Raw genomic sequence first — 14942 nt, 5'->3', positions numbered from 1 at the left:
ACTGCGACTGCTTCTATTACTGAACTATATACTAATCTATCTTGCTATGATTTTCATCCTGATTATAGACGGATGAACACAGATATGAACACAAAACTAGCTCAGCTAGAACATGATTCCATTATGAGAAAGTGTAAAAAATTACAAAGGGATCGCTTCGATAAAACTCACCCTGATAATAAGAATGAGAATACCAATAATGATCATTTTTATCCTGGCAATATTAATAATAAATACAAAAATCCCAAGAGAAGAAACAGCTACAATAGGAACTTTTTCAATAGTAAATATCACAAACCCAAAGATGTTACTAGAGACCTTGGTTTAGAATCTGACGGTAATAAGCCCTTGGAGAAAGTAAGCACTACTGCTGGTTTGATTGAGGATCATACTCCTAGGAGTGAGCCACACCTCTCCCTTAAGGCCAATATGGGGAATAATATTGATACTCCTCAATCCCCGATATGTATAACTGACAAAAGTCCCCTACAAGGAACCAGTAATAATTGTGACAAAAAGAGTATTATATCCAAAACCATAAATATAGAGGAAACGAAAAGGCAATTAGCCCAAATCAAGAGCCAGATTGAAAAAATCAGGCAAAAAAGATCCACTATTGCTCTAAACATCCCTGAGACTCTATCAGTTTTTGAGGAAGAGAACGATAGAGATTTCATCGATCTACTGGATCTAACGGTACATGAAGTACCTGATTCCCTTCCTGTATCTCAAGTTACTACTAATAACATGGGAGACTCACAATTATCATCAACTAATACTACTACCTCTTTTGGGCAGAATAAGAAGGATCATAATAAAATTACGATAGACAATAGTAACATAAAGGCCCCCTCAGTGCCTTTTTTACCCTCAGCTACGATATACAACAGAGAGACAATAACACAGCAACCCACCCCGAGGTCTATAAAAAGAAAAAGCGCACAAGAGGAAATAGAGCAGGAGTCAAATACAACCAAAAAAGGAAAAAGAACCAAATAATAAATATGGGGAATATTTTCAACCTTTCTGACTATGAGCTCACTAAGGATGAATTTTCGGTCCTGAGTAAAGGTCTTTCTTTCTGTCCCTCATCACAGTCCAATAATTTTGATCTATATCTTGATTTCCAAGCTTTCATTAGGAAACTTACTTTGAGAAGGCATTTCTTAATGAAAAAAGCCCCCAGTAATAATGGTAATATTGGACAAGAGAGTACCCGGTCCGGCGATAACAAGAATGTGCCTGACCTTGCTGATGGTTTCCTTCATACCAATTTAAGAGCAAAATCCTCATTTTACCCTACGACGAGTAAAGGCCACCACATTAAGACCTTCTGTGATTTGGTTTTAAATGATTTTAAAAATCTTGATCTGGATGCTACTGGTCATCACAGGAAACCTAATTTGAGCAAAGCAGAAAAAGCTGCCCTCACCAAACTTAAGAAAAATATTGATATTGTAATAAGGTCGGCTGATAAAGGAGGCGGTATTGTGATCCAAAATAGGCAGGATTATATTGCAGAGGCAATGAAAATTCTTTCAAATCCTCTGCAATATTGCAAGTGTGATATGGTGCAATATGAAAAGGCACGCTCAGAGTATAATGATCTCATACTGGAAGCGAGTAATAACAATATTATTAGTGATAAAGAGAAAAAATTTTTGCAGATTAAAAACCCAAAAATGGCATTTATGTATCACCTCCCCAAAATTCATAAAGACCTGGTCAATCCTCCTGGGAGACCTATCATTTCTGGGATTGATGCACTGACTTCCAATTTGGCGGCTTATCTTGACGAGATTATGCATATACATGTATTGAAACTTACCAGTTATTTGAGAGACTCGGCACATCTGATTACATTGATCAAAGATATACAATGGAGGGATTCTTACTATTTCCTTACTATGGATGTTTCTGCACTATACTCGAATATCAATCATGATCTGGGTTTAGAATGTTTCTCACTGTTTATTGATAATGACCCTAGACTTCCACGTATGCAAAAAAATTTTGTCCTGCAGAGTATGGGTTTTATTCTTAAGAACAATTTTTTTACTTTTCTGGATGTTTTGTATCAGCAGACCCTTGGGACCGCGATGGGTAGTAAAGTAGCACCTACATATGCTAATTTATTTATGGGGATCTTTGAGTCTATTTTTATCTATAATTCTATTTTTAAAAACTGCATTGTATTTTATAAAAGATATATAGACGACCTGTTCTTGATCTGGGATAATAGGGATGATAATATCGCCGAATTTATTACACATATTAATAATAACAGTTGGGGCTTGGCTTTCTCACCATGTATGGACAACAATACTATTGATTTTTTGGATCTTACTATCTCACATAAAGAGAACCGTATAATTACAAAAACCTTTTTTAAAAAAGTCGACACTAATGGCTATATACACTATAATAGTAGCCACTATAATAAATGGCTTCTCAATATACCCAAAAACCAGTATAGGAGAATCAGAAAAAATTGTACCATGGATGAGGATTTTGAAATCCAGGCAAAAATTTTATTGGACCGTTTTACGGAGAAGGATTATCCTAAAAAACTTCTCAAGAATGCCTTTAAGGAGACCCGATTTTTGAAACAGGAACTCCTGATTTTACCCAATACAAGGGAACCTGCTTTAAATGATTTTACATCAAATTTTATCACTACTTTTAGTCAGGACAATGTGTCCATTAGGAGAATTTTAACCAAATATTGGAATATTCTCACAAATGATCCGGTCTTGAGAAACAATATCCCTGATCACCCTGGTATCACCTATAGAAGAGCGCCCACTATCCGAAATGTGGTGGCACCGAGTAGACTCAAAACTCCCACTACTAATAAAGCGGTTGACCTTCCCATGGGTGTTTTCAAATGTTTTTCAAATAAATGTTTATGCTGTGACACTATTAGGCACCGGAGAAGGAGATTTGGCCCCAACGGGGAGCCAGAACTTTTTTCTATAAAGGGACACATGACCTGTCAATCTGAGTTTGTGGTATATTTGATTGACTGTGTATGTGGGAAACAATATGTGGGGAGGACGATACAGGCACTACATAACCGTCTAAATTCACACAGACATAATGTCAAAAAAGGCTTCCTTCTTCATGGACTTTCCCGTCATTGTACATTGGAACATGATAAAAAGGTCGTTTTCACTATTACTCCCATTGAACAGATCTCTATTAACACTCCCAACAGGTTTGAAATGTTGAGTAAAAAAGAAACTTTTTGGATTTACAAGTTGAACACCCTTAGTCCCATGGGTCTTAATGAAGTGACGGATTTATTTTATTGAATTATATAATTGTTTTTATTTGATTGATTTTTTAATTTCTGTATTTATACCCATACTCATAGGTTTTTATTTAATGTATTTTATAAGCATTTTTATTTATTTTAATGAAAATGTTAGTGTGGTGTGATCCTTGATATATATGAGTGATCCTTTTATGTAGATACTTTGTATTTTTGGTTCCATTCCATTTTGGGATTGCCTTTTTGTCGATCAGTCATCTGCTCTTTCACATACATGATTGTCCTCCCTTGTAGTTTCTTCGAGTTGCTTTTTTGCATCTTGAAACATGAGTGAAAGACTATTTAATTATGACCTTTTTTCTTCTCTTGGGCTACGTATGCATTTTTGAAGCATTGAATGATATGCCTGCACTGTTTTTTATCTCAGGATTTTTTGTTTTTCGGGTTTTCTGTCACTTGGTTTCTATATGATAGAATCCTGCACTTTAGTTACCGGTCAGGGCATGCGCACTAATCTTTTTCTCATGGTCTGAACTTATGTGACCTGATCTGATCAACGCTTTGGTATAGCGCTCGCTCCGGAGCTTTGAGTATAATACGGATTCAGTAGTATTTGTCTGTCTCTCTTCCTCCTCCGTGGATCTAATACTTTTTCAGTGTAAAAAATCTTTTTGTCACAGGAAGTTTTTAATAGTTAGTTCTTAATAGTGTAATTTTAATAATATATATTTATATATATTTTTTATAGTAAATTTTTAAAGAAATTAATGTTTTCTGGTCTTCACTTTTTATGATCCATCAGGACCTTTTATAATTTTTTTTTTTTTTTTTTTTTTTTTATATAAATATATTTTATGATACACATATATATTTACATAATTCTATGATACATATTTTTTTCACGTGTCTTTACACATTTAATTCTAGGTGTATACACATGTATATATAAATGAACATATTATCACTATATATATATATATATATATATATTTTTTTTTTTATAGATAAAAAAATAGTCATATATATATATTTTTTCTTGTTAACACCCCTTCAGACACGCGAACATGCATTTTTCAGTATATGTTTTTTCCTGTGGCACTGGTGAACTCCTTGTCCGGTTCACCTCAAGTGTTTTAATCACTTTTTGGAGACCTTAATAAAGAGGTCTGTCCGATTCACATTTCTTCTTTTTGTTTCTGCTCCTTCTTGGTTCTTCTTTTCTTGTTCTTTTTGTGGAACTATTGGTGGTGATCACCACTAGAATGGTGACTTGATTTTTAGTTATAGGGCTATCACCCATATAAGGGTTCTAGTCCTTTTATAAACACATACACATACACTTTTGTCTTTTGTTTCTTTCTTTATTATGTTTTTATTTTTCTTTATTAACGTTTATAGATTTATTTATTTTTTGCATAATAATATGTTATCCTTGAATATATGTGAATTTGATGTACTACTATGAATTTGCCATGTCATGCAGTTGGAGGATCTTCCCACTGATTTTTTTTTTTTTTTTTTTTTCTTTCTTTCAGTGGGCGTTTCTTTCCATCAGTTGTGTGTATATATATATCTGTCATCTTCATGTATGTTGTACTTGTTGTTGATGCATTGGTCCTGAGGAAGAGGTTGTCACCTTGAAACGCGTAGACCTATGAAATAAAAGAATACTCATCTTCATCAACATTATACGTCTTCATTTGGCTGATGCGCAGCATTAACCCCTTTTCTGCCTTATCTTGTATGCTCATCCACGTGGGGCTGCAGCAGACGCCATTATCTCATGCGCACTAGTGGTTGTGACTGTCACAACTGATCCAGGTGAGTGTATATTTTCCAGGTATACCCCACTGATCACTTTGGTGTTACACTATCAGCGCTCCTTATTTTCAGATCTATTTTCTAGCTTGGGATCTGTGCATCCAGTAAAATACAGAGTTCTTGTGCTAATGATAGCAATCACTACCTGTAGTCAGAATCCCACAGCTTCAGTGCCACTGACTCATTTGCTTGTTCTTGTCGCTGCCATTAAAATCTTCACATCTGACAGTCTGGTTTAACAGGATTTTTTTTAAATAACCATGTAAAAGGTGTCATAAAAGAACATTCACATATTGTTACTAATGATTCATGGAACACATAAAATTATAGAGCTAGAATAAAAAAGTGTGTGTGTGTAGATATATAGATATATCAAATGTAAGATGACCATCAGTGAAGTTATACACTATTCACTTAGGAACAACCTGTCTCTGAAGTCAGATGATGACATTCCCTGTCGTCAGGGCACATAGCGTGGCAATAAGGCATGGACATCTTAACTTGTCTCCACCTCCTTGAATGGATAGAGCGAATTTACTAAGGGCTACTTCTCACTTGCGAGTTTCTCGCAGTAGAGCAATGCGAGAAAAACTCGCATTGGAATTGGACACATGTTAGTCAATGATTCAGCTCGCATTTGCGAGTCCAAATCGGACTGAGAAAAAAATTGCAGCATGTTGCTTTTTTGCGAGTTTCTACTGCGAGTCTCCCAATGCAAGTCTATGGGAGCGTGTAAATAATCAGATTACGGATTACGCCGGACATGGATGGCTTTTTGGGGCTTATTAAATTGGTGAACCAGGGAATTTGTTAATGTTTTTTATTTCTAATAAATGATTTTTTCAGGTGTGTGTGTGTATATTTACTGTAACTTACAGATTAATCATGGAAGTTATCTCGGGGAGACACCTGACATGATTAATCTAGGATTTAGTGGCAGCTATGGGCTGCCATTAACTCCTTATTACCCCGATTTTCCAACGCACCAGGGTCAATCGGGAAGAGCCGGGTACAGTCCCAGAACTGTCGCATATAATGTATGCGGCAATTCTGGGCGGCTGCTGACTGATACTGTTAGGCTGGGGGGCTCCCCATAACGTGGAGCTCCCCATCCTGAGAATACCAGCCTTCAGCCGTATGGCTTTATCTGGCTGGTATTAAAAATGGGGGGGACCGCACGCCGTTTTTTTTAATTATTTATTTCACTGCACAGTATAGACTCGCCCACCGGCTGCTGTGATTGGGTGCAGTGAGACATCTGTCACTCAGCGTGGGGGCGTGTCTCACTGCAACCAATCATAGGTGCCTGTGGGCGGGGAAAGCAGGGAATACGAGATTGTTTAATGAGCGGCCGGCTTTTTCAAAATAGTAAAAGCCGCCGCAGCAGTGTGAACGCCGTGCAGCGCTGTGCCGGGGATCGGGGATCGGTGAGTATGAGAGAGGGCTGCTAACTTCAGTCACTCAGGGGATTATCGGTCACCGGTGAGCCCTTCACAGGTGACCGCTAATCAGGACGCGACACAGACAGAGCCGCAGCATGACAATGAAGTCGGGTGAAGTTCACCCGAGTTCATTCTGATTGTGCGGCTTTGTCTGTGTCTGCTGTCATCTGCCATTCAGCTCTGCTACATGGCTGTCTGTGTCTGCTGTCAGCGGCCATGTAGCAGAGCTGAATGGCAGATGACATAGTAAAAAATACGCATTACACACGCTAGTAAAATCATTAATTTATTCAGAAAAAGCATCGCACTTGCGTTGCACTCGGACCTAACGAGAACTAAAATCAGCCGAGTTTTTTTCAGCCCAGTCGGACCGATTTTACTCGCATAGATGTGTTTCCAGCCTTATGGCAAGTGTTGGTCCACATGACCATATTACCAGTCCGAGTGCTAACCGATTAAAAAATTGGATCACACTCGGACCAATGTTATTCAATGAGGCAGTGCACACGACTGTTTTTTTCCCCCCCCGAGTGGTCCAAAGAAAACAAAATCATAGCATGTGCAATTTGATTCCAAGAATCAGATGGAACTCAGCCATACAAGTCTAAAGGGGGTATTACACGCAGCGATATCGCTGGTGAAAGCACCCGCCCCCGTCGTTTGTGAATCACGGGCAAATCGCTGCCCGTGGCGCACAATATCGTTAGGAGCCGTTACACATACTTACCTGCCTAGCGATGTTGCTGTTGCCGGCAAACCGCCTCCTTTCTAAGGGGGTGGTTCGTGCGGCGTCACAGCGACGTCACTAAGCGGCCGCCCAATAGAAGCGGAGGGGCGGAGATAAGCGGGACGTAACATTCCGCCCACCTCCTTCCTTCCACATTGCCGGTGGTCGCATGTAAGCTGCAGTTCGTCGTTCCTGCGGTGTCACACTTATCGATGTGTGATGCCTCGGGAACGACGAACAACCTGCATCCTCAAGAGTCAACGATTTTTTGAAAATGAAAGACGTGTCAACGATGGACGATTTGGTGAGTATTTTCCATTGTTAACGGTCGTTCGTGCGTGTCACACGCAACGAATGTGCTAACGATGCCGGATGTGCGTCATGGAATCCGTGACCCCGGCGATATATTGTTATATACGTCGTTGCGTATAACGGGGCCTTATGGGTCCATGAAAAAAATCAGACTGCACTGTGAGTCCAATTTTCATGAATTGACAGAATGGAGAAGATAGAGAAACTATTTTATTCTTCTTCACAGTCAAAAATAATGAATGTCACTATGATATAGTCATGTGAGGGCTTGCTTTTTGCGGGATGAGTTTTACTTTTGAATGCCATCATCCATTTTATTATTTGATGTAACATAGATTGATAGCGGCATTTACCACCTTAACACACACGTTGTCATTAGAGGCAGATGATGGCTGATTATCACAGCCATCATCTGTCAGGTAAGATGTGGACTCTGCATGCAAGCCCACATCAAAGGCAGGGAGGGGACTTATGACAGACATAAGTCATTAAGGGGTTAAAATAGTAGCTAATGGAGAGGGAGTCATTGCATGTCAATCATACCCCCAGCAATCAGACCACAACCTATCAGATATAATGTAAATGATTATTAGGGGTTGAATGGAATTTAAGAGTTATATTGAAGAGTATGTGCACACATTGCGTTTTGTAGCATTTTATCATTCTTTTATCATGATGCTGGAATTCATTGTGGAAAGCTACTTCCATAGTTCGCCACAAGCCAGCCGACTTACAACACTTTTATAAGATTTTATTGCTTTTCCTTGTCTTGGTCTGCTGTATTTTTTCCAGTACCCAAAGTTGATACGATCTGTCACCAGATTTCATAATATAAACTGCAAACATTATAGATAACAATCTTAGATCTCATGAGGTTGATGTACTTACATTGCATTCCATGCTTGTGTCAAAATTAAACCGAGCATTTTATGAATCTGTCTACAGCTGATTTCTTAAAAAGCTCTTTTTAATTTTAGGTAGGGAAACTTACACAAAAGATTATGTAACCATTTTGACCTGCGTTCTCAAATTACACATATGGACAAAATTGTTGGTACCTGTCTGGTAAAGTAAAAAAAACAAAACTACAATGCTCAACAAAAATAACTTGAAACTGTCAAAAGTAGTTTTCAATTTAAATTTACTGAATATCAACTAATGAAAATCAGACATTGCTTATGAATTATATTTGTGTTGGGGGGAAACGTGTCAAGTGGTTGATTATGAATTTTGAACCATGGAATGCCCCTTTTGAATGATTATCAAGGAGTGGAAAGAATTTACCTTGGATTAATTTTCAGATAAGTGAAACCAATATGACTCTCTACTGCTGCAGGTTATTGTCACGGAGGAAAGCCACGGACCCCCTTGGGGGGAGGGGCGACATGTCCAAGGGGGAGGTAGGGAGTGATGGGGTTAATAGGGACAGTTGTAGGTATGCCTAATATGGCATTAGAGGATGGTCTTAGCCTGGGAGGAAGAGGAGGAGTAGGGAAAGGGTTAGTCTGGGAGACTGAAGAGTTACCTCCTCTTCTGCTTCCAGACGCCGATCGATCTGCACGTGTACCTCCATGGCGGACCTCCAAAAACTCCAGCGTCTGATCCAGGCAGCGGTAGCAGCGACAGGCCCCTGGCAGTGTGGACCCACATCAGGGCTGCCGGGGTTAACCCGTCGGCGCTTGCCCCTCGTCCCCCCAGCAGCAGCGGACGCCAGTCGCGGCCCCCCCCCCGCAGGTATTCCCCGGGTGCGGGGGGGGCGAGGAGAAGATGCAAGAGCCCCTCTAGGCACCCTCCGCAGAGTGCAGTGCAGCAGCGGCGTCTGGCTGCTGTGGAAGCCGGCAAGAGGAATCTTCGTTCCAGCCACGGCGGTCGGGAGGTGGGAGTGGCCAGCACAGGGTCTTCTTCCGTTCCCGGCCTCTGGGCCTCCAGGTCGGGAGCGCGCTCGGCGCGGGAGGGAGGCCAGCAGATCCCCCTGCAGTCGGCGTGGGGACCGCGGGCTGCAGGTGGCGGTAGGTCCAGCGCCAGGGGGAGGTCTACAGTGCCTGACCCTGGTGTGGCAGAGGGAAGGAGTGACGGTGTGAGCCCTGTGGCGACCGCCGTGTCACTCAGGACCGCTGTGCAGACCCCGGATGTGGCGGTCTTCTGTGGGAGCGGGAGGACCCGGCGACAGGAGGCCAGCAGTGGCCCAGGATGGCCAGAGGCGGAGACGGCTGGGATCCAGAGCCTGGCGTCTGTCCGTCCGTGTCCAGAGGCCCCTGGCAGTCGGCAAGGGGGCGGGCGCGGGCGTAAGAGATCGAGGCCCGGGGTGCCGGCGCAGGGGACAGGACGGTCTCCTGGGTTGTCGCCCCAGGGCAAGAGACGGAGCTGGGATAACTGCCCACGCGGCGGCCCGGTCTGGCGGCCATGGTGGGGGGGGTGCTGCGGTGGCGCCCCCCAGATGTCGGATGGAAGATGAGGCCAGCGGCGAGGAGGAGGAAGAGGATTTCGTTTCAGAGGAGTCGGATGGACGACAGACGGAGGACAGCGAGGCGCCGGTCTCGGGGGACGGCGAGCTGCGGTCGGGTGAGACGGCCGCGGAGTCGGCAGGTGCTGTGCTGGCAGGGTGTTTTGGGGGAGGGGGGGCGGCTGCGGCTATGGCAGCGCCCGGCGGATTTGCAGTGTGGAGCCAATTGTTGGGGCTGTTGCAGGGGCTGGCGGCGGCTTCAGGGGCAGCGGGGGAGGGGGCGCAGGCGCCGGCGTGGGTGGGATCGGCCGGTCGGGGGGCCGCGTCGGTGGCGGAGGGAGATGGAGCGGGCGCGGCGAAGGGGTGGGGCGAGGGGGGGAGGGAGGTGGGGGGGAAAAGGAGAAAGAAAAGGAGAAGGAGGACGAAGTGGTGCGCTTGGATGATAGGGCTAGAAGTGAGGTTTATGTTTGTTTTGAGGGCCCGCTGGGGGCCCATTTAAAGAAGGAGGTGCGGGAAAAAATCTGGAAAGGGGAATATGTAGAGATATTTTCTCTGCTCCCCCTGGAGAAATTAAATCTGGATAGGGTTAAGCCGAGCGACTCCAAAAAGGAGAAGGACGAGGAGGAAAAGCACTGTTATAGGCTTATTCCTCGGACTTTTGCAAACTGGTTACAGGTGTTTGCGATTTTGGCGAGCGTGGTCGGGGAGAAGGAGCCGGAGCATTGTTCGGCTTTGTTCGGTTACATGGATGCGATAGGGGAGGTTTATCGGGTTTACGGCGGGCTGGCGTGGCTGCGTTACGACGAGCAATTCAGGCAGCGGAAGGCGCTGCAGCCGGGTATGCGATGGGACCATAAGGATATTTCCTTATGGATGCGACTGATGGCGGCACCGACTCAGCCCTTTCGGAGGGGTGACGGGGGTCCGGGGGCCAGGTCCCCGGCAAGTCACAAAAGAGGTTTCTGCTGGCAATACAATGAAGGGCAGTGCAAGTTTGGAGCGGCGTGCCATTTTAAGCATGAATGCTCCGGATGTGGGGGAGGACATAGCCTGTTGAAGTGTTTTAAAAAGGGGAAATGAAAGGCTGGTGACGGGGCTGGTAAGAGGGACGCCGCCGGTGAAGGTAGAAGTGATGGTTCCGTTTTTAAATAGGTATCCGGATGTTGAGGCTGCGGCGTTATGTTTTGGTTTTTCGGACGGTTTTCGTATTCCGTCGGTTGTTAGTGCATCGGTTCCGCCATATTGTAATTTGCGTTCCGCTAGGGATCATCCGGAAGTGGTGGATGGGAAGCTGAAAAAGGAGGTGGCTTTGGGCAGGATGGGCGGTCCTTATGTAGCCCCGCCGTGTTTGAATTTGGTGGTTTCGCCGCTGGGGGTGGTACCGAAGAAAGAGCAGAACAAATTTCGGCTTATTCATCATTTGTCTTACCCGGAAGGGTTATCGGTGAATGATGGCATTGCACCGGAGTTATCGGCGGTATATTATGTGTCGTTCGATAAGGCGTTGGACCTGGTCAGGGCGGCAGGTCGGGGTGCATTGATGGCGAAGGCGGATGTAGAAGCGGCGTTTCGGTTGTTACCGGTTCATCCAGATAGTCAGCATTTGTTGGGTTGCTGGTGGGATGGCAGTTATGTTGATCGTTGTTTGCGAATGGGCTGTTCCATTTCGTGTTCGTACTTTGAGGCGTTTAGTTCGTTTGTTGAGTGGGTGGTTCGGGATGTGTCCGGGCTTACGTCCATTATTCATTACTTGGACGATTTCCTTTGTGTCGGGCCGGTGGGTTCGATGGTTTGTGCGAGTTTGCTGTTTGCGTTGCAAAAAGTCGCGTGCAGCTTCGGAATTCCTTTTGCACCTGATAAGACGAAAGGCCCGGCACCGGTGATGTGTTTTCTGGGAATTGAGATTGATTCCATTGCTATGGAATGCAGGTTGCCGGAGGGGAAGGTTCGTGATTTGAGGGCCGCGGTGGCGGGGGTGAAAGCGGCGAAGAAGGTGCGGCTTAAGGCCGTGCAGTCCTTGCTTGGGAAATTGAATTTTACTTGCAGAATCGTGCCGATGGGGAGAGTATTTGCGAGGCGCTTGGCAACGGCGACGGCCGGTGTAAGGTCGCCGGCGCATTTTGTGTGAATCACGAAGGCGATCAAGGACGATCTGGGAGTATGGGATCAATTTTTGCAGCATTTTAATGGCCGGGCGCTGGTGTTGGAGAAGGTGGTGTCTAACGGAGCGTTGCAGCTGTTCACGGATGCGACCGGGTCGGCCGGGTTTGGGGCCGTATTTCGAGGTCATTCGTGCGTAGGGCAGTGGCCGCAGGCGTGGCGGGAGAGCGGATTGGTTAGGAATTTGGCTCTGTTGGAGCTATTCCCCATTGTAGTGGCAGTGGAACTATGGGGGTCGCACTTTGCCGGGAGGAAGGTGTGTTTTCATTGCGACAACCAGGCGGTGGTGCACGCGATCAACAACTTGTCTGCTAAGTCGGAGCCGGTGGTGGTATATTTGCGGCATTTAGTGTTGAGATGTCTGCAGTTGAATGTGCAGGTAGTGGCAAAGCACGTTCCGGGAGTTGACAACGAGGTGGCTGACACTTTGTCTCCGTTTTCAGTTCGGCAGGTTTCGGCGCTGTTGCCATGGGCGGACGAAGTCAGAGTGGAGTGTCCCAAGGATATGTGGAATCTGGTGAGGCGGTGATCTCAGACTTGATTCGGAACTCGGTGACTGAGGTGACTTGGTGCCGGTATGCTAAGGTGTGGGCTGAATGGGAGGAGTTGTGTCTGATGTTTGGTGGGGTGAGCGTGGATTACTTGGTGGCTTTGCTGTCGTTGGTGAGTACGGATTTCTCGGTCGGGTGATCGGCATCAGCTGTGGCACACCGGGTGTCGGCGGTGGCGTTTTGGTTGAAAATGAGAGGGGAGTGCGATGTTTTGCAGGATTTTCGGGTTCGTCAGGCTTTGCGGGGTTTTCGCCGCGGCGTACGGGTGAGGGACAAGAGGCGTCCTGTATCGTTCGGTTTATTGAGATGGATGGTGGGTGGCCTGAGTGGCATTTGTGAGTCGGCATACGAGACGGTTTTGTTTACAACAGCTTTCGGTCTTGATTTTTATAGGGCTTTCCGGCTCGGTGAGCTGGTAAGCCCATCCAGGGTGACGGGTGGCGGTTTGATGCTTGAGGATGTGCGAGTTAGCGGTAGTCAGGTGGAGTGCCGAATTCGTCGGTCAAAGACGGATCAGATGGGCCGTGGTAGGTTGGTGGTGTTATATGCGGTTCCAGGAGAGGAATTGTGCCCTGTGCGTTTAGTCGAGAGATTTGTGGCCGTGAGGGGGGGCTTACCTGGCCCGTTGTTGCATTGAATGGGTCTTTCTTATCGAGGTTTCAGTTTGTGGCGGTTCTGCGGCGAAGTTTACATAACGCGGGGGAGCGCCCGGAGGAATTCGGGTCGCATTCATTCCGGATTGGTGCAGCTACAGAGGCAGCTCGATGGGGGCTTGGTGATGAGGTGGTAAAGCGTATTGGTAGATGGGAATCTTCTTGTTTTCAGCGGTATGTGGTAATGTGGTAATTTGGTCACATGCGGGTGGTTTGTGACAGGGGTGTTTCTGGCTGTGTTGGTGGTTGTGATGTTATTGGTTTTGATTTTTTCGTTCTGTTTTATTTTGTTGTAGGGAAGTGCCTGATCTGGATCTTGGGGCATTCCTTCATATTTTGGGGTGCCCGTCGGGCTGAGGTTCGCCCGAATGGTCGGCAGCTGGGTTTGGATCGCACGCAGGCGACTGTTCGGTGGATCGCTGTTCGGGGCATGGAGTGGTACAGGGTGGTCCCGGAATTTCGTTTCCATTGTAAAGTTGAGCGACCCCCGGATGTGCTGGTATTACACGTGGGGGATAATGATCTTGGTGCCCGGGCGTCGCGGGATCTGATCCGTGATATAAAGATTGATTTACTGCAGTTGTGGAAGCAGTACCCTGGTTTGATGGTTGTATGGTGCGACATAGTGACCAGGTTGGCGTGGAGGGGGCTCGGTCGGTGGAGAAGGTCAACAAGGCCAAGGCCCAGGTGAATCGGGTGGTTGCTCGGTTTGTGACCAGGAATGGTGGGATTGTGGTAAGGCACAGGGATTTGGAGCCGGCAGATTGGCGATTTCGGAGGCGTGATGGTGTGCACCTCAACGACATCGGTGCGGATTTATGGGCGTTGGGCCTGCAGGATGGTGTGGAGCGTGCTTTTGGTGTGTGGCGGGTCCAGGCCACGTAAGGTGTCACGTGGTCTATCCTGTGTCGGGGGGGTAGGTCTGGTCCAGAGGTTTGGAAGTGATTGGTGGCTGGACCGGGAGTCATTTTCTTGGTATGGTGGCTCTTGGTTCTGGGATGTGGCAGGCACGGGGTTCTGCCAAAGTGTGGGGAGTCAATCCGTGGGTGATTGGCACCTCGTCTCTGGGTCGGTGTGTTGCGGCCAGGGACAGGGGGAGTAGTAGTTATTGGACTGAGCCTGCCCCGGGGGGTCTTGTAAATGCTATTGTCTATTGTTACCTTTATGTTGTTGTTTGGGGTTGCCCGTTGGACGGCATCCCTAAGGTGTTAGTTTGTAAACAATAGGCAATAAAAGGCTGCTGTGGCCATTTTGAACCAAGTCGCATGCAGTCCGTGTGTTTATTCTTAGAGGATAAGGGGTTTGGTAACACAGACATCACGACCGGAGAATCCTCCCTCAGCTGGTCATGACCCTGTGCAGTTAGGGAGTGAGCTCAGGGACAGCTTCAAGGGAGAACCGCCAAGGAATGGGGGCACCAAATCACCTTTAGGGTGTGAGTGACGCAAGTCGCATCTCCATTGTTAGGTAGTGGAGAGATTTGGTTAGGGCTATCTAATAAACCTGATTAATTATTAGGTGAATCCTCCCTTGATAACCTGATAATGTTGGAATTTGTA

The 14942-nt window shown here is 45.8% G+C and overlaps 1 protein-coding gene across 1 annotated transcript in view; it reads right to left on the bottom strand.

Moving 5' to 3' along the window:
• Positions 1–3466: 3466 nt before the first annotated feature.
• LOC142312666 (uncharacterized) overlaps positions 3467–14942 on the bottom strand; it is a 62005-nt gene continuing 50529 nt past the window's right edge. The window contains exon 7 of the mRNA XM_075351662.1: positions 3467–3592. Coding sequence (XP_075207777.1) covers positions 3467–3592 — 126 coding nt within the window. The remainder of the gene's footprint in view (positions 3593–14942) is intronic.

This window comes from Anomaloglossus baeobatrachus, chromosome 5 (genome assembly GCF_048569485.1).
Source record: "Anomaloglossus baeobatrachus isolate aAnoBae1 chromosome 5, aAnoBae1.hap1, whole genome shotgun sequence".
NCBI lineage: Eukaryota > Metazoa > Chordata > Amphibia > Anura > Aromobatidae > Anomaloglossus > Anomaloglossus baeobatrachus.
This window is presented reverse-complemented; position numbering and strand designations above follow the sequence as displayed.